The 18,516-nt window shown below is 45.3% G+C and overlaps 1 protein-coding gene across 1 annotated transcript in view; it reads right to left on the bottom strand.

Moving 5' to 3' along the window:
* The window catches only part of LOC135057188 (oocyte zinc finger protein XlCOF7.1-like), a 101,651-nt gene that overhangs the window by 4,831 nt on the left and 78,304 nt on the right, over positions 1–18,516 (bottom strand). The window contains exons 10-14 of the mRNA XM_063963086.1: positions 3,663–3,746; positions 2,340–2,498; positions 2,042–2,120; positions 1,830–1,924; positions 1,495–1,702 (exon numbers count right to left, since the gene is read on the bottom strand). Of these exons, the coding sequence (XP_063819156.1) occupies positions 1,495–1,702; positions 1,830–1,924; positions 2,042–2,120; positions 2,340–2,498; positions 3,663–3,746 (625 nt within the window). The remainder of the gene's footprint in view (positions 1–1,494; positions 1,703–1,829; positions 1,925–2,041; positions 2,121–2,339; positions 2,499–3,662; positions 3,747–18,516) is intronic.

Here is an 18,516-nt window from a genome sequence, read left to right as displayed (position 1 = left end):
CCCTGTACATCCTCATTACAATGGAAAGTATTATAATAAGGATAAAACATGACTGGTTTAACATATTCATTATAACAAGCAATTTGAGACATGTAAACCCAAACAATATCATTTACCTTACGGCTGACAAGTAATATGTGGATTACCCAATTATTAATATATGTGATATACATGATATACATGTGATATACTCTCAACTACAGAACTCTATAAGGCGTTTAAGAGATTGTACTTAAAGCGCTGAATTTTAAATTCTTATTTTTCTTTCTAGTCTTTATTATTTTAATATTTCGCCATGTTATCTTCCATATATTGAGAAATAAATGTTCCTAAATTATAAAATAAATGTTATATTTTAATGTAAATTCATACATTATTGGACAGTACACTAATTTACTAGACTCTCTTTTTTTTTTTTTTTTTTAAGTATCAGTTACTATTCTGGTAGTTGGTAACACACCCCCCCCCAAGTGATCATTATTTGTAGTAAATACAACATATTGGATTTTTATTCCCAATACAGGTTTGTATCGGAAAAAAACCCCAATATGTGGTATTTTTTTCACATTGAAATACCTCTCTCATAGCAATTTAGGGGGTAATTCAGATATGATCATATATGTGCTAAATTTAGCACATCTGCGATCATTTACTCTGATATGCTCGAGGATGCCATTCACAGGGCTAGTCCGCCCTACATGTCAGGACCGAATGAGTCTTGGGGCCCAATGACCCTGTCGCTGTTCACCTGTTGTCCTTCCTTGGACCACTTTTGGTAGGTACTAGCCACTGCATATCTGAAACATGCCAAGACCAAAAAGAGGCACCACTACAGCAGGTAAGGGAATAGATGAACTGGATCAGAACACAGGAATAAAGAGCGAGCTCATACAGGATCCATAGCTGGATATCAGGTATGGAGCCTAGTAATCTGCCTAGAGATTTCATCTTTAAATTTTAAAGGGTGGGACACGTCCCTATGAGGGCCTTAGTTAACTAAGAAGAGGACACTCCTCCAAACACATTTGTAGTAGTCCGGAAAGAGCAATGGGGGAGACTGAAGGTCATATAGGGATTTATAGAGGGTCATTAATCTTAACTGGGGTCATACATGAAGGTGTCTCATCTATCCCTGCTCACCACAACACCACGGGATGTCCACTCAGCTTTTATAAACATTGTGTCTGCTATTTACACTTTTCATAGAACCATTGGTTAAGCCAGTGGTTCCCTAACTTTTTTGAGCCACAGTACCCTAGAATATCAGAATACTTTTCACGGCACCTCTAGGCCAAAAGTTTTTTATTGAGAAATTCAGAAAAAAAATATTAAACTAAGTAAATAGTGTTTATATGTCATCCTTAGGGTCAGTGGGCAGATACATTTTCCTCATTAGTCTGTATTGACAGAGGAGGGTGTAGGATAAGAGACTGCTGTAGTGACAGAACAAGGAGAATATGTGACTCCTCTCTGTAATAAGTGATTATCACTCACCTGTGCTGATATCTGTAGGGATTTCCTCCTCCTTACACTGCTGATCACCCCTCACATATGCCTCTTCTTCTCCCTCTATATCTTCTACCTTAATACAAATCACATATGTCTCTTTGTCTTCTTCTATATCTTCTAACTTCATATCAGTCACATACGTCTCTTCTTCTCCCTCTTTATCTTCTGCGGTGTTATCAGTCAGCTCTGCATCCTAAATAGCCCACAATAAAATAAATGAGATTTAACTTTGGAATATCGGTGTAGAATACACACGCAGCTGCTCAATAGATCATATAGTGATCACTTTGGTATTTGGGGAGACCATAAGTCCCACCTACCCGATCCTCCTGTGGGATCCTGTAATTCTCCTCTGTACAGTTCTGGGAATGAGGATGGCGACATCTCTCTGGGGTATCTCTGTTAATGGACCCATCTGTAGGAGACACACAGTGACTGAGTACATGGCTTATATGTGATTATCAGGTGATGTGTGTATATGTAACCCCCATATCTGATCTCCTCTGTAGTATAAATAAAAGCCTCCCCTTACCCAGTGATATGAGTGGTTGGTGATTCTCCATCATAATATTCCTGCATAGACCGTGGGGTTCCTCTATATACTCCCACTCCTGCATGAAGAGATAGACCGTGACATCCTGATACCTTATAGGAATATGACACACACAATGATAACACCAGACACATCCCCTGGAGTAACTGTATGATAACAATATAGTTAAAAAAAGGCAGACTAGATGGACCAAGTGGATAACAATATGGTTAAAAAAAGAGATACTAGATGGACCAAGTGGCTCTTATCTGCCATCAAACTCATTCCCAGCAGTCACCTCTCCAGTCAGCAGCTGAATGATCTTGTTGGTGAGTTCCAGGATCTTCTGGTCATTGTCTCTCTCATGTATCAGTGAGTGAGGTGGAGGCATTGTGATGGAGCTCTGGGTCCTGCTCAGTCTTCCTGACAAACAGGATGTCTTCACTACTGTGTAACCCTGTGTATTGGAAAATACACAATCACTGCATACACTGCCAGATCCCCTCACCTCCCCAGTCATGTCCCTGTATTATTAATATAGATATAAATGATGTTACTGTGATGCTCCCAAACCCCCTCACCTCTCGTCATGTTGTATTATAACAACAGATAATACTGATGTCACTGCATACACTCCCAGATCCCCTCACATCCCCAGTCATGTCCCTGTATTATTACTATCAATATCTGATGTCAGTATTAGATTTCCAGATCCCCTCAACTTCCCAGTCATGTCCCTGTTGTTGTATTATTATTATTATTATTATAGATATAAGTAGGGTTACCACTTCATCACTTTAATTCTGGACACATATTAATTACGCAAGTTCTGTGGCTTCCTGATTTCAAGACTCCATTTCACCTGGTTTTAATCCGCCACAGAATCTGTGTAATTAATATGTGTCCAGAATTAAAGGGATGAAGTGGTAACCCTAGATATAAGTGATGTCACTGTGACACTCACTCCCAGATCCCCTCACTTCCCCCAGTCATGTCCCTGTATTATTACTATAGATATGTGATGTCATAGTGACACTCCCAGATCCCCTCACTTCCCCCAGTCATGTCCCTGTATTATTACTATAGATATGTGATGTCACAGTGACACTCCCAGATCCTCTCACCTCCCCAGTCATGTGCCTGTATTATTACTATAGATCTGTAATGTCACAGTGACACTCCCAGATTCCCTCACCTCCCCAGTCATGTCCCTGTATTATTACTATAGATATGTAATGTCACGGTGACACTCCCAGATCCCCTCACCTCCCCAGTCATGTCCCTGTATTATTACTATAGATATGTAATGTCACAGTGACACTCCCAGATCCTCTCACCTCCCCAGTCATGTCCCTGTATTATTACTATAGATATGCAATGTCACAGTGACACTCCCAGATCCTCTCACCTCCCCAGTCATGTCCCTGTATTATTACTATAGATATGTAATGTCACAGTGACACTCCCAGATCCTCTCACCTCCCCAGTCATGTCCCTGTATTATTACTATTGATATGTAATGTCACAGTGACACTCCCAGATCCCCTCACCTCCCCAGTCATGTCCCTGTATTATTACTATAGATATGTAATGTCACAGTGACACTCCCAGATCCTCTCACCTCCCCAGTCAGCAGGTAGATAATCTCCAGGGTAAGATTTAGTAGCTTTTCAGTCATGTGACTCCTGTTCTTGTCCATCCTCAGTGATCAGTGATTTATACAGGACACATCTCACCCTGATGTGACTTCTAGTAACAAGGATCGGACGCCTCACTGCACAGATCTCTACGAATAAATATAAGCGTTAGAATTTAGTTCTTACCAGTTATTTATGTACTGTACACATATTACTCAGTGCTGTACAAAAGGATATCTAGTCATTGACATCTGTCCCTGCCCCAGTGGAACTTACAATCGACATTTCCTACCACATGGACACACCCGCACACATACTAGGGGTATTTGTGAAAGAAGTCAACTAACCTACCGTTATGTTTTAGGAGTGTGGGAAGAAACCAATGCAAACACAGGGAGAACATACAAGACAGGGCTTTGGATGGGAACTGAACTCACAACCCCAGTGCTTTGAAGTAGTAATGCTGTCCACTTATCTATCACATTACCCATATGAACATAAGAATACACTGTGTGACCATTAAGTGCCCATCATTCCCAGAGCCATAGAGCCCTGGGCAGTATATCTCAGAAGTTCCTCTGATACAGCTTTATAAGGCTGATCAGTGACCATCACAGGGAATTGCTGGAGGTTACACCAATGGTCCTCTCATGGCCAAGAGTCCTGGACCTCCAAAGTCCATGCTTGATGTAATTGCCTGAGGAAGCAGACCTGATCCGTGTACAGGAGTGGTATAGACAGAAAGGGCAACACCAACACCCCCAGGTGCACTTCTTTATTAGTGACTCCAGCTTTCCTGGGTTAGAAGGTTAATAGTCACCTTCTTAGATATGATGATTTTGCCCCAGTGTTCTAGTGTAGAGGTCAAAGCGATGGATGACTTGTTACTGTGGGTCCCTTGTATGTAGATGCCCTCCCTCTAGGTATGTGTGTTTTGCAGGGTCCCCTTCAAAATGTTGCTGTGGGGCCACAAAGCTCTAGATACACACATGGTACTGAAACGCATTTCGTATAGATACAACTACTACTCTAACACCTATTACAGTAGTGGTAATGAAGGGCTTGGGTACCTAAGTGTCCAAATCCAGCACTCAGAATGGATGGCTAAGGTATTGGGGGGTTTAGTATGAAATACCTACAATCAACATACCGACGGTCAAAATACCAACATGGTCAAACTTCCGACAAGGTCAAAATACCGACAAGGTCAAAATACCGACAGTTAAAATGACAGGTCAAAACGTCGACATGAGTTTTTCATATTTTTTTTTGTGTGTATGTCGACACAGGTCAACATGGACACGGTATAAGTGTACAGCGTCCCCTGCGCTCGGCACACTATTGTATTCCCCCTCCAGGTCCAATGAGATGGTAAAGTATGAACAAGTTAGTTTCAATGAAAAGAAAAAAATAAAAACTCATGTCGACTTTTTGACCTGATGACATTTTAAATGACGGTTTTTTCACCATGTCGAGATTTTGATCATGTTGGGATTTTGACCGTTGGTCAATGGTTGTCGGTATTTTGACCTTTGAGATTTTAATTGTAGGTAAATTGACCGCATTCTGTACTGGGAGACCCAATGGGTCAGCTGGAAGGGATAGCTAAGATTCTTGTAGCTCTATTCAGGCACCAATACCAGCTGGCTAAAGTATAACAGATCCATTCCGGCACCCAGAACGAATGGCCATAGTACCAAAAGATCTGTTTCGGAACCCAGAACAGCTGGCTAAAGTACTAACAGAACCATTCTGGCACAGAGAAAGGCTGGCTAAATACTCAAAGCTCCATTCTGGCACCCGCAAAGGATGGATAGCATACTCAGGGCTCCATTCCGGGCAACCAGAACAGATTGCTAACCTACAACACCCTGGACTGAAGGCTATGTAATCATACACCCCATCACAGCACTTGATATAGATGATTAGCATACCAAGGTCGGATACAAAAAACAAAGTATAAAAATTTTAAAAAAAAAGGGTCCAGATATGGAGATAAGTTACTCAACACCTAGTTAATTATTTACTGCTTACTCCTGAATGGGCAATATTTGGTGTAATGCCGGAAGGAACTAGGGTGGCTCAGGGCCTTAAAAAATTGTTGATGATAATTTCTGCAGCAGCTAAAAAATTTATTTTACAGATGTGGATACAACCCTCAGCCCCGCCACTATCACTTTTCCTAGGGAAGATTTTTCATATTTTCAGAAATGACGGCGGGCTCTGGGAACGAGCATCTAGGCGTACCTAGCGATCAGACCCTCAGGAGCTAATGGTGTCCTGTAGCCAAAGAAGCAGAGCCTTTAAACTCACAGAAGTAGGTCTGACTTCTCTCCCCTAAGTCCCATGAAGCAGGGAGACTGTTGCCAGCAGTTCTCCCTGAAAATATAAAACCTAACATAAGTCTTTTTCAGAGAAACTCAGTAGAGCTCCTCAGAGTGCATCCAGTCTCACTGGGCACAGATTCTAAACTGGAGTCTGGAGGAGGGGCATAGAGGGAGGAGCCAGGTCACACCATTTGAAAGTCTTAAAGTGCCCATGTCTCCTGCGGATCCCGTCTATACCCCATGGTTCTTGAAGCGACCCCAGCATCCTCTAGGACGTATGAGAAAGTACTGACTTAATTAAAGCATTCCTACCCAACACGGACAAAGGCAAAGATGTCCAGGTGTCAAGTATCTTTGAGATAGAAGTAATAATCGGGGTAAAATTTAGACTATACACATCTCGAAGGGTTACCGGTATCTGTGCTCTTAAATATTTTATAACTTTAGTGGCAATCCTAATATGTCGATACGGACCGTGCGTGTCTAAATAGATGGGCGGACCACTTAAGGGAAACAGTTCAGATTTGTGTACATTTATAGAATATCCAGAAAATGAGCCAAAAATAAGATTTTACTCACCGGTAAATCTATTTCTCGTAGTCCGTAGTGGATGCTGGGAACTCCGTAAGGACCATGGGGAATAGCGGCTCCGCAGGAGACTGGGCACAACTAAAAGAAAGCTTTTAGACTACCTGGTGTGCACTGGCTCCTCCCACTATGACCCTCCTCCAGACCTCAGTTAGGATACTGTGCCCGGAAGAGCTGACACAATAAGGAAGGATTTTAAATCCCGGGTAAGACTCATACCAGCCACACCAATCACACCGTATAACTTGTGATAATATACCCAGTTACCAGTATGAACTATAACCTGAGCCTCTCAATAGATGGCTCACAACAATAACCCTTTAGTTAGGCAATAACTATATACAAGTATTGCAGACAATCCGCACTTGGGATGGGCGCCCAGCATCCACTACGGACTACGAGAAATAGATTTACCGGTGAGTAAAATCTTATTTTCTCTGACGTCCTAGTGGATGCTGGGAACTCCGCAAGGACCATGGGGATTATACCAAAGCTCCCAAACGGGCGGGAGAGTGCGGATGACTCTGCAGCACCGAATGAGAGAACTCAAGGTCCTCCTCAGCCAGGGTATCAAATTTGTTGAATTTAGCAAATGTGTTTGCCCCTGACCAAGTAGCAGCTCGGCAAAGTTGTAAAGCCGAGACCCCTCGGGCAGCCGCCCAAGATGAGCCCACTTTCCTCGTGGAATGGGCTTTTACTGATTTAGGATGCGGCAGTCCAGCCGCAGAATGCGCCAGCTGAATTGTGCTACAAATCCAGCGAGCAATAGTCTGCTTAGAAGCAGGAGCACCCAGTTTGTTAGGTGCATACAGGATAAAAAGCGAGTCAGTTTTCCTGACTCCAGCCGTCCTGGAAACATAAATTTTCAAGGCCCTGACTACGTCCAGCAACTTGGAATCCTCCAAGTCCCTAGTAGCCGCAGGCACTACAATAGGTTGGTTCAAGTGAAAAGCTGATACCACCTTAGGGAGAAATTGGGGACGAGTCCTCAATTCTGCCCTATCCATATGGAAAATCAGATAAGGGCTTTTACATGACAAAGCCGCCAATTCTGACACACGCCTGGCCGAAGCCAAGGCCAACAACATGACCACTTTCCACGTGAGGTATTTCAGATCCACGGTTTTAAGTGGCTCAAACCAATGTGATTTTAGGAAACTCAACACCACGTTGAGATCCCAAGGTGCCCCTGGAGGCACAAAAGGGGCTGAATATGCAGCACTCCCTTTACAAATGTCTGAACTTCAGGCAGTGAAGCCAGTTCTTTCTGGAAGAAAATCGACAGAGCCGAAATCTGGACCTTAATGGAACCCAATTTTAGGCCCATAGTCACTCCTGACTGTAGGAAGTGCAGAAAACGACCCAGCTGAAATTCCTCTGTTGGGGCCTTCCTGGCCTCACACCACTCAACATATTTTCGCCAAATACGGTGATAATGGTTTGCGGTTACTTCTTTCCTGGCTTTAATCAGCGTAGGAATGACTTCATCCGGAATGCCCTTTTCCTTTAGGATCCGGCGTTCAACCGCCATGCCGTCAAACGCAGCCGCGGTAAGTCTTGAAACAGACAGGGCCCCTGCTGTAGCAGATCCTGTCTGAGTGGTAGAGGCCATGGGTCCTCTGATATCATCTCTTGAAGTTCTGGGTACCAAGCTCTTCTTGGCCAATCCGGAACCACGAGTATCGTTCTTACTCCTCGTCTTCTTACTATTCTCAGTACCTTTGGTAAGAGAGGCAGAGGAGGGAACACGTAAACCGACTGGTACTCCCACGGTGTCACTAGAGCGTCCACAGCTATTGCCTGAGGGTCCCTTGACCTGGCGCAATATCTCTCTAGTTTTTTGTTTAGGCGGGACGCCATCATGTCCACCTGTGGCCTTTCCCAACGGTTTACCATCAGTTGGAAGACTTCTGGATGAAGTCCCCACTCTCCTGGGTGTAGGTCGTGTCTGCTGAGGAAGTCTGCTTCCCAGTTGTCCACTCCCGGAATGAACACTGCTGACAGTGCTAAGACGTGATTTTCCGCCCATCGGAGAATCCTTGTGGCTTCTGCCATCGCCATCCTGCTTCTTGTGCCGCCCTGTCGGTTTACATGGGCGACTGCCGTGATGTTGTCTGATTGGATCAGTACCGGCTGGTTTTTAAGCAGGGGCCTTGCCTGACTTAGGGCATTGTAAATGGCCCTCAGTTCTAGAATATTTATGTGTAGGGACGACTCCTGACTTGACCAAAGTCCTTGATAATTTCTTCCCTGTGTGACTGCCCCCCAGCCTCGAAGGCTGGCATCCGTGGTCACCAGGACCCAGTCCTGTATGCTGAATCTGCGGCCCTCTTAAAGATGAGCACTCTGCAGCCACCACAGTAGAGATACCCTGGTCCTTGGAGACAGGGTTATCAGCCGAAGCATCTGAAGATGCGATCCCGACCACTTGTCCAAGAGGTCCCACTGAAAGGTTCTTGCATGGAACCTGCCGAATGGAATTGCTTCGTAGGAATCTACCATTTTTCCCAGGACTCGTGTGCAGTGATGCACCGATACCTGTTTTGGTTTCAGGAGGTCTCTGACTAGAGATGACAGCTCCTTGGTCTTCTCCTGCGGGAGAAACACTTTTTTTCTGTTCTGTGTCCAGAACCATCCCCAGGAACAGTAGGCGTGTGGTAAGAACCAGCTGTGACTTTGGAATGTTTAGAATCCATCCGTGCTGTTGTAGCACTTCCCGAGATAGTGCTACTCCGACCAACAACTGCTCCTTGGACCTCGCCTTTATAAGGAGATCGTCCAAGTACGGGATAATTAAAACTCCCTTTTTTCGAAGGAGTATCATCATTTCTGCCATACCTTAGTAAACACCCTCGGTGCCGTGGACAGTCCAAACGGCAGTGTCTGGAATTGGTAATGGCAATCCTGTACCACAAATCTGAGGTACTCCTGGTGAGGATGGTAAATGGGGACATGCAGGTAAGCATCCTTGATGTCCAGGGATACCATGTAATCCCTCTCGTCCAGGCTTGCAATAACCGCCCTGAGCGATTCCATCTTGAATTTTTTTATGTATGTGTTCAAGGATTTCAAATTTAAAATGGGTCTCACCGAACCGTCCGGTTTCGGTACCACAAACAGTGTGGAATAGTAACCCCGTCCTTGTTGAAGTAGGGGCACCTTGACTATCACCTGCTGGGAATACAGCTTGTGAATTGCCTCTAGCACAGCCTCCCTGCCTGAGGGAGTTGTCGGCAAGGCAGATTTGAGGAAACGGCGGGGGGGAGACATCTCGAATTCCAGCTTGTACCCCTGAGATACTACTTAAAGGACCCAGGGATCCACCTGTGAGCGAGCCCACTGATCGCTGAAATGTTTGAGGCGGCCCCCCACCGTACCTGGCTACGCCTGTGGAGCCCCCGCGTCATGCGGTGGACTCAGAGGAAGCGGGGGAAGAATTTTGATCCTGGGAACTGGCTGACTGGTGCAGCTTTTTCCCTCTTCCCTTGTCTCTGTGCAGAAAGGCAGCACCTTTGACCCGCTTGCTTTTCTGAAGCCGAAAGGACTGTACCTGATAATACAGTGCTTTCTTAGGCTGTGAGGAAACCTGAGGTAAAAAATTTTCTTCCCAGCTGTTGCTGTGGATACGAGGTCCCAGAGACCATCCCCAAACAATTACTCACCCTCATAAGGCAGAATCTCTATGTGCCTTTTAAAGTCAGCATCACCTGTCTAGTGTCGGGTCTCTAATACCCTCCTGACAGAATGGACATTACATTAATTCTGGATGCCAGCCGGCAAAATATCCCTCTGTGCATCCCTCATATATAAGATGACGTCTTTAATATGCTCTTATGTTAGCAAACTAGTATCCCTGTTTGACAGGGTCACAGACCACGCTGCAGCAGCACTATCTGCAGGTCTCAATCTAGTACCTGAGTGTTTAAATACAGACTTCAGGATAGCCTCCTGCTTTTTATCAACAGGTACCTTCAAAGTGGCCGTATCCTAAGACGGCAGTGCCACCTTTTTTGACAAACGTGTGAGCGCCTTATCCACCCTAGGGGATATCTCCCAGCGTAACTTATCCTCTGGCGGGAAAGGGTACGCCATCAGTAACTTTTTAGAAATTACCAGTTTCTTATCGGGGGAACCCACGCTTTTTCACACACTTCATTCACTCATCTGATGGGGGAACAAAACACTGCCTGCTTTTTCTCCCCAAACATAAAACCCTTTTTTTTTAGTGGTACTTGGGTTAATGTCAGAAATGTGTAACACATTTTTTATTGCCTGGATCAAGTCACGGATGTTCCTAGTGGATTGTGTATATGTCTCAACCTCGTCGACACTGGAGTCAGACTCCGTGTCGACATCTGTGTCTGCCATCTGAGGGAGCGGGCGTTTTTGAGCCCCTGATGGCCTTTGAGACGCCTGGGCAGGCGTGGGCTGAGAAGCCGGCTGTCCCACAGCTGTTACGTCATCCAGCCTTTTATGTAAGGAGTTGACACTGTCGGTTAATACCTTCCACCTATCCATCCACTTTGGTGTCGGCCCCCCAGGGGGCGACATCACATTTATCGGCATCTGCTCCGTCACCACATAAGCCTCCTCATCAAACATGTCGACACAGCCGTACCGACACACCGCACACACACAGGGAATGCTCTGACTGAGGACAGGACCCCACAAAGCCCTTTGGGGAGACAGAGAGTATGCCAGCACACACCAGAGCGCTATATAATGTGGGGATTAACACTATAACTGAGTGAATTTTCCCCAATAGCTGCTTGTATATACAATATTGCGCCTAAATTTAGTGCCCCCCCTCTCTTTTTAACCCTTTGAGCCTGAAAACTACAGGGGAGAGCCTGGGGAGCTGTCTTCCAGCTGCACTGTGAAGAGAAAATGGCGCCAATGTGCTGAGGGAGATAGCTCCGCCCCTTTTTCTCTGACTTTTCTCCCGCTTTTTTATGGATTCTGGCAGGGGTAGTTATCACATATATAGCCTCTGGGACTATATATTGTGATTATTTTGCCAGCCAAGGTGTTTATATTGCCCCCAGGGCGCCCCCCCCCAGCGCCCTGCACCCATCAGTGACCGGAGTGTGAGGTGTACATGAGGAGCAATGGCGCACAGCTGCAGTGCTGTGCGCTACCTTGGTGAAGACTGAAGTCTTCTGCCGACGATTTTCCGGACCTCTTCTTGCTTCTGGCTCTGTAAGGGGGACGGCGGCGCGGCTCCGGGACCGATCATCAAGGACGGGTCCTGCGGTCGATCCCTCTGGAGCTAATGGTGTCCAGTAGCCTAAGAAGCCCAAGCTAGCTGCAAGCAGGTAGGTTCGCTTCTTCTCCCCTTAGTCCCTCGTTGCAGTGAGCCTGTTGCCAGCAGGTCTCACTGTAAAATAAAAAACCTAAAATATACTTTCTTTCTAGGAGCTCAGGAGAGCCCCTAGTGTGCATCCAGCTCGGCCGGGCACAAAGATCTAACTGAGGTCTGGAGGAGGGTCATAGTGGGAGGAGCCAGTGCACACCAGGTAGTCTAAAAGCTTTCTTTTAGTTGTGCCCAGTCTCCTGCGGAGCCGCTATTCCCCATGGTCCTTACGGAGTTCCCAGCATCCACTAGGACGTCAGAGAAAGCATTGATTAGGTCAAAGGCTGCTGGCAAAGTTAAATCAGGTCGTGACATAGCAACATATCATCGGCAAACAATGAGAGACGAAGGTCAAGACCACCTATTCTAATGCCATGATACAGGGGGGATTGTCTAATGGAAATGGCTAGTGGCTCCAGTGCCACTGCAAACAGAAGGGGGGAGAGGGGACATCCCTGACGGATACCCCGTTGGATAAGAAAAGGCTGTGACAGAAAACCATTCAGGTTCTCGACTCAGGGTTATGATATAGGATCCGTATATAATCAATAAAACGAGGAGGGAAGCCAAATCTGGACATTGTGTCAAATAGATGATCCCAGTGCACCACAGCAAATGCTTTTTCCGCATCCAATGATAATACAGCTGCCGGGACAGATGATCTGGTGCTCTGGGATGTAAAGATTGCTGATAAAACTTTCCTAATAATCACTGTCGAGGAACGGCCCATAATGAACCCCGTCTGATTACCATGGATAATAGAAGGCATGACCAATTTGAGCCTCTCTGCAAGGATTTTCATCAACATTTTGTAATCCAAATTGAGCAGGGATATAGGATGATAAGATCCAGGGTCAGATAGGTCTCTACCAGGGTTGGGTAGAATGGTAATTGTGGCAGTGTTAAAATACAAGGGTAGATCTCCAGTGGAGAGAATATCATTAAAGATCCTGGTCAATAAAGGTGTCAATTTGGGAGATAATCATTTATAAAATATCGAGGAAAGGCCGCCCGGTCCCGGGGCCTTCCCGTTTTTTAAGTGAGCTATGGTCCTGGAGACCTCCGTCTCAGTAATAGCCACTGTGAACGTAGCGCCAAGGGTGGTTGCCAGTTGAGGGACAGGTAAATCTTTCCAAAAAACGTGAGATTGAGAAGGGGAAGAAGAAGCGGCGGGTTTGGAGTATAGAGAGGCATAATAAGTGTGCATGATCTGGGCAATCTGGGCATTAGTAGAAGTAAGTGAACCTTCCGGGGTTCGGAGAGGATGTATTAGCATCGGGGGGAAGGGGGTTGGCCGTGTAATAGATGCGAGAGCGGTTTTCCCGATTTATTCCCAAATCGATGAAACCTGGCATCTTTCTTAAAAGAATATCTAGATTCCATTTTAAGAATCAAGCTATCAAAGGCCTGCTTAGCTGTGCCATATAAAATTTTGATAGCAGGGGTCGGGGCAGATTTATAAGACTGGAAAGATTCCGTCAGTGCGGATTGCGCCTGTAAATATTCAGAATTTAAAGCTTTGTAGGTTTGAGAAGTATGAGAAATAATTTCCCCTCTAAGGACCGCTTTTGAGGCCTGCCAAAACAGCTGAGGCGAGTTCAAAAGGGTCTCAGAGTTGGTATCACAATAGGAATTCCATGTGGATTCTATTTTATTCCTAAAGGCCAGGGAGTGGGAGAAAGAGGAAGGGAATCTCCAAGACCGAAAAGTGCTCCTCTCAGTGCGTAATTTTAGTTCTATCCACCTACCGCATGATCAGAAAGCACAATAGGTTCAATCACAACTCTAATCACGAGGCAATCATTATCAGAAATAAATATATAATCTATTCTGGATAGAGTTCCATGTGCTGCAGAAAGACATGTATAGTCTTTCTCTATGGGGTTTAAAGTTCTCCAAACATCCAATAATTGTAAAGACTGTGCAAACCAGGACACACCTTGCTTAGGTAAAGAAGTGCCACTAGTGCATGGCATTTGTTTATCCAGGTGAAGGGAGGTGACCATATTAAGATCGCCACCGAACAGGATCGGGGCATCATGATGCGGTGTTAGAATGCGTATTAGTTTGCGTAAAAAGAGTGGTATTTTAGCATTAGGGGCATATACATTACATAAAATATAAGGACAACGATCCAGTAATACCTTACAAATTATAAATCTACCTTCAGGGTCAGTAATCACAGATGTGAGCATAATAGGGACATTAGTTTTGACCAATATCACCACCCCTCTGGCTTTGGAAGTGAATGGGGAGGAGGCAAGAACCTTCCACTTCAAAGCATTAAGCTTTAGCATTTCAGAAGCCACGAGGTGTGTTTCCTGCAAATAAACAATATCAAGTTTCAGTCTATTCAAATATAACAGTATTTTCTTCCTTTTCTGTGGCGAGTTAATCCCACCAATGTTCCAGGAACCTAATTTAACGGCTGACATTTAGCATATAAGACATGGTAAGTGGCTGGTACAGTTTAGACATATTATAATTCTGTGGCATTGATCTGTAAGGAGAAGGGTAAACTGGGAAAGATGGGGAAGGGAAGAAGAAAAGAGAAAGATATGAAAGAAAGAACAGAGTGGTACAGTTAGAATTATCTGCACCAAACATACAGCATTGTAAGCAAGATAAAAGTAACCCTCCGACTAGCAGCAGGGTACTAAAAAGGCAAAGGACAAACAACATGAAACAAAGAAGAAAACAAAGAGATATCAACATGACATCCGGGGTACATTAGTACACAGACAAAGTCCATATTGAGGACAGAGCGGATCCTCGCCGATCCCGCCAGCAGCTAGAAACAGGAAAGCGTACGCCCCTGCAATAAAAATAAAATGGGCAGCCCCAGCTGGTAGAAGATGAGGTATCCATTATAGTCAGTGCAAAGGCCTCAAGGAAGAACATAGATATTCACATAGAACCAGCAAGGCATCTGAGGTATACAGTTGAAAGAGTCGTAACCAGAAGTTGGAGAACAAACAGCATCAGTCCTCATCATTGTCATCAGAAGCAACCGCAGCACCCTCTTCCTCTTTCAAAAAGGCCTCGGCGTCTGCAACAGAGAGAAAGTCAGCAAAGGATGTGCCAGAATAAATGCGTAGCCGAGCAGGATACAGTAGGGAAAACTTTCTGTTGTTTTGTACGAGATGAGAACAAAGAGGACAAAAGACTTTCCTCGCCTTAGAAAGTTCCGCTGAATAATCCTGAAATATCAGAATCTTGTGGGAGTCCCAGGCAATATTGCGTATTTTGCGAGAGGCCCTCCAGATCACCTCTTTATGCAGAAAGTTGAGACATTTGAAAAGCACCACCCGGGGCCTAGCACCATCATGTGATTTCTGAGCGCCTATCCTGTGCGCACGTTCAATTACCATATCATTGCAGGCAGCAGATATGCCAAGAAGTTCCGGTAGGGTGACACGTGGAAAGGTGTACAACTCGGTGCCTCTGAGGGTTTCTGGGAGACCAATTACACGTAGATTCGATCTGCACGATCGATTTTCGAGGTCATTGAGTTTATTCCAAATCTGATGATGTGATTTAGTAACATGCTGCACTTCCTGCTTGAGCACAGATACATCATGAAATAATTCCCCTGCACGTTGTTCAGTTTGAAGAACTCTATGTGAAAGGTGGGCTATCTGCTTACTAATATCTGCTGTCTGAGCCTGCAGAAGGGGGCCCATGGCAACGCGGATTGCTCTCACCATGTCATTATATATGACAGGTGTCGCTGGGGTAAACAGGACCTGGTCTCCAGGGGGCACAGCTGGGGAGACACTGACCTGCGATGTGGGTGAGACAGGAGCCTCTGGCAAGCACTGCAAGGCTGGATTGGGTGAGGAAGGGGGAGCTAGCAGCGGAGCTCCAGCGTCCGGCGCCATCTTGGATTCGGCGTGGCGATTCTCCTTTTTGCTGGGCATTGCAGGCGTGAAATACCGCTCCATACAGCGGTCCCGGCACTTGGCACTGACGGGGAGGCTGTTGCAGGGACAGTTGGAGGCTATAAGCCTAGTAAAAGATGCAGGGGCCGGCAGGAAGTACGGAGCTCTCTCCTCACGCGGCCGTCCTCATAGCAGCTGGAACCGGAAGACCTCGATCTGAAGCTTCTGCGTTGGTTCTAGGTGAGATTTTGGTGTCATCAGATGACCACCCATCAGCGTTTGTCCCAGATACCACCAGCGCGTTTCAGCTCCTGAGAGCCTTTTTTAAGGTGTACACACCTTGAAAAAAGGCTCTCAGGAGCTGAAACGCGTTGGTGGTATCTGGGACAGACTGTGGCAGACCAACTACGGAAAAGGAGGTGCCTGACCAGTGATGAAAGGGTGCAAATATCCCGGGAGGTACCCCAGTAACAATATACAAACGCTGATGGATGGCCATCTGATGACACCCCACGTAATTTGGTACGCACCTAGAATTTGTGGTGGATTTTATTTGGCATTTGATTTTATTGAAGTTGTCCTTCCATATATATTTAATTTTTGAACTACAATAAACCGTACTTCACTATTATCCCCGACCTTTGTTTTGTTTGAGGACAATGGATAAGGGGAGAAATTAGTCTAAAGAAGAGCTGATTTCATTTGGATATTGACTGACTCTTGAAGATTTTCCAGTGTCCACTAATTACAAGTTATTCCAGAAGGAGCGCGCATCTGCAACTGTGTATTTGTATTAAGGACTTTTTTTGGAGTGGAGGTGACCACTCCTGCAGCTGCTGCATCCCCACTGAGTTGGAGCGTGGGTTTAAAACTTTATTTCTTGTACTTGTCTATGTTCACTCAACTGTCTGCAGAGTAACATCATCATCTCTGCCATCACTTTGGTGAACAGCCTCGGTGCCGTGGAGAGACCAAATGGCAGGGCCTGAAACTGGTAGTGGCAGTCTTGCAGTGCAAACCGTAGATAAGCCTGATGAGGTGGACAGATCGGAATGTGAAGGTACGCATCCTTGCCATCCAGAGACGCTAGGAATTCCCCCTCCTCCAGACCTGAGATCACCGCTCTCAACTACTCCATCTTGAATTTGAACACTCGTAAGTATGAGTTCAATGACTTGAGGTTCAGAATCGGTCTTACCAAACCGTCCGGTTTCGGTACTACAAACAAGCTGGAGTAGTAATCCTTGTTTTGTAGATGAGATGGAACTGGAACAATGACCTGGGTCTGTAACAGTTTTTGAATGGCATTGTGTAAGTTTACTCGTGCCTCTTGTGAAACTGGTAAGCCTGATTTGAAGAATCTGTGAGGTGGGAGCTCCTGGAACTCCAGCCTGTAGCCCTGGGATATAAGGTCTATGACCCAGGGATCCTGGCACGATCCTGTCCAGATGTGCCTGAAGAAGTGTAGTCGGGCTCCCACCCTCCTGTCTTCCAGGCATCACGGTACACCGTCATACAGAAGGTTTTGAGGAAGCAGAGCCTGAGCCCTGTTCCTGTGAACCAGCAGTCGCTGGTTTGTGTGGTTTACCTTGTCAAAGTCGAAAAATATCATGCTGCACGTTGCCATATATTAACCCCATGCGCTTGCCCGCTGCACATTCTCTCCCGTGCGTGCGCATATTCGCAGTTGCGTGACGGCGCCTCCACGGTCGTGCGCTCAGGCGTGTGGTATGTGCATTTACGGTAGAGTTTGTGTGCGTCTGGTGGGCGACTCGATCGTTACATAGTTAATCCGAATAGTATGTTTTATAGGTAATGGTCCCCTTAATAATAACTGTAAGTTTGTTTAGTATAACTGGTTCATGAACAAAGGAATTCCTCTTTGCATGATACGAAGGGTCAGATAGGGTCTGAGCGATGGTGTTTGGTACCTAACCGAAGAGTATTTTATTAGAAACAATCCGGTGCTGGTTAGGTATAGATTAATTGCTCCTGCGTATAGTTATGTCTATAAATAGTTTCTGGACATTTACTGTATTTGCGGTTCATTGTCCATGTGGTGGGAATCCTGAGATTCCCTCCCACCTGAGCAGTCTGGAATAGTCACAGCACACCTGTTCAAACAAACCTATGACCTTTTGTTGTAATGTGAAGACAGATTCCTGTGTCCAATGAACAATGAGATATAGGTCCCTTTGTAGTGTACTGTATGCAGTGTATATAAGGCAGCCAGTTTGGGCCAGCTCAGTCTACTCTCCACAAAAGGTTTTCATCACTGACTAACTATGGAGCTGGTGACCAGGACTGCGCAGCGATCATTCCCCAGTGTGTAAGTTTTTCTCTGTAACCAACTTGTTCTCTGTTTGTATTTGCCATACTCTCTCTCTGTTATTGTTAAACTGTTGTATATTGTATATGTGTAGTTATCATGTTTAGGTATTGATGTTAGTCTGTAGTGTATAAGATGTTAACTGTATTTTTCCCTTTTTACATAACTAAATCTCATTAGTAAAGGTTTTGGAACCTCAGCAGGGTGTCTGTGTTTCTCTAGCTAGTACAAAGGGTTTCAATGTATCTCAATCACTCAAACAGCTTGCTTAAATATCCAGGTTAACCAGTGGTATATCATTGCAGTATCTCAATACTAAGACTTACAGTATAATCAGGCTCTGTGTTTAAAGTTTATAAA

This window comes from Pseudophryne corroboree, chromosome 3, assembly GCF_028390025.1.
Source record: "Pseudophryne corroboree isolate aPseCor3 chromosome 3, aPseCor3.hap2, whole genome shotgun sequence".
Taxonomy (NCBI): domain Eukaryota; kingdom Metazoa; phylum Chordata; class Amphibia; order Anura; family Myobatrachidae; genus Pseudophryne; species Pseudophryne corroboree.
Note: the sequence above shows the minus strand (reverse complement) of the source record. Positions and strands in the feature narration are given on the sequence as shown.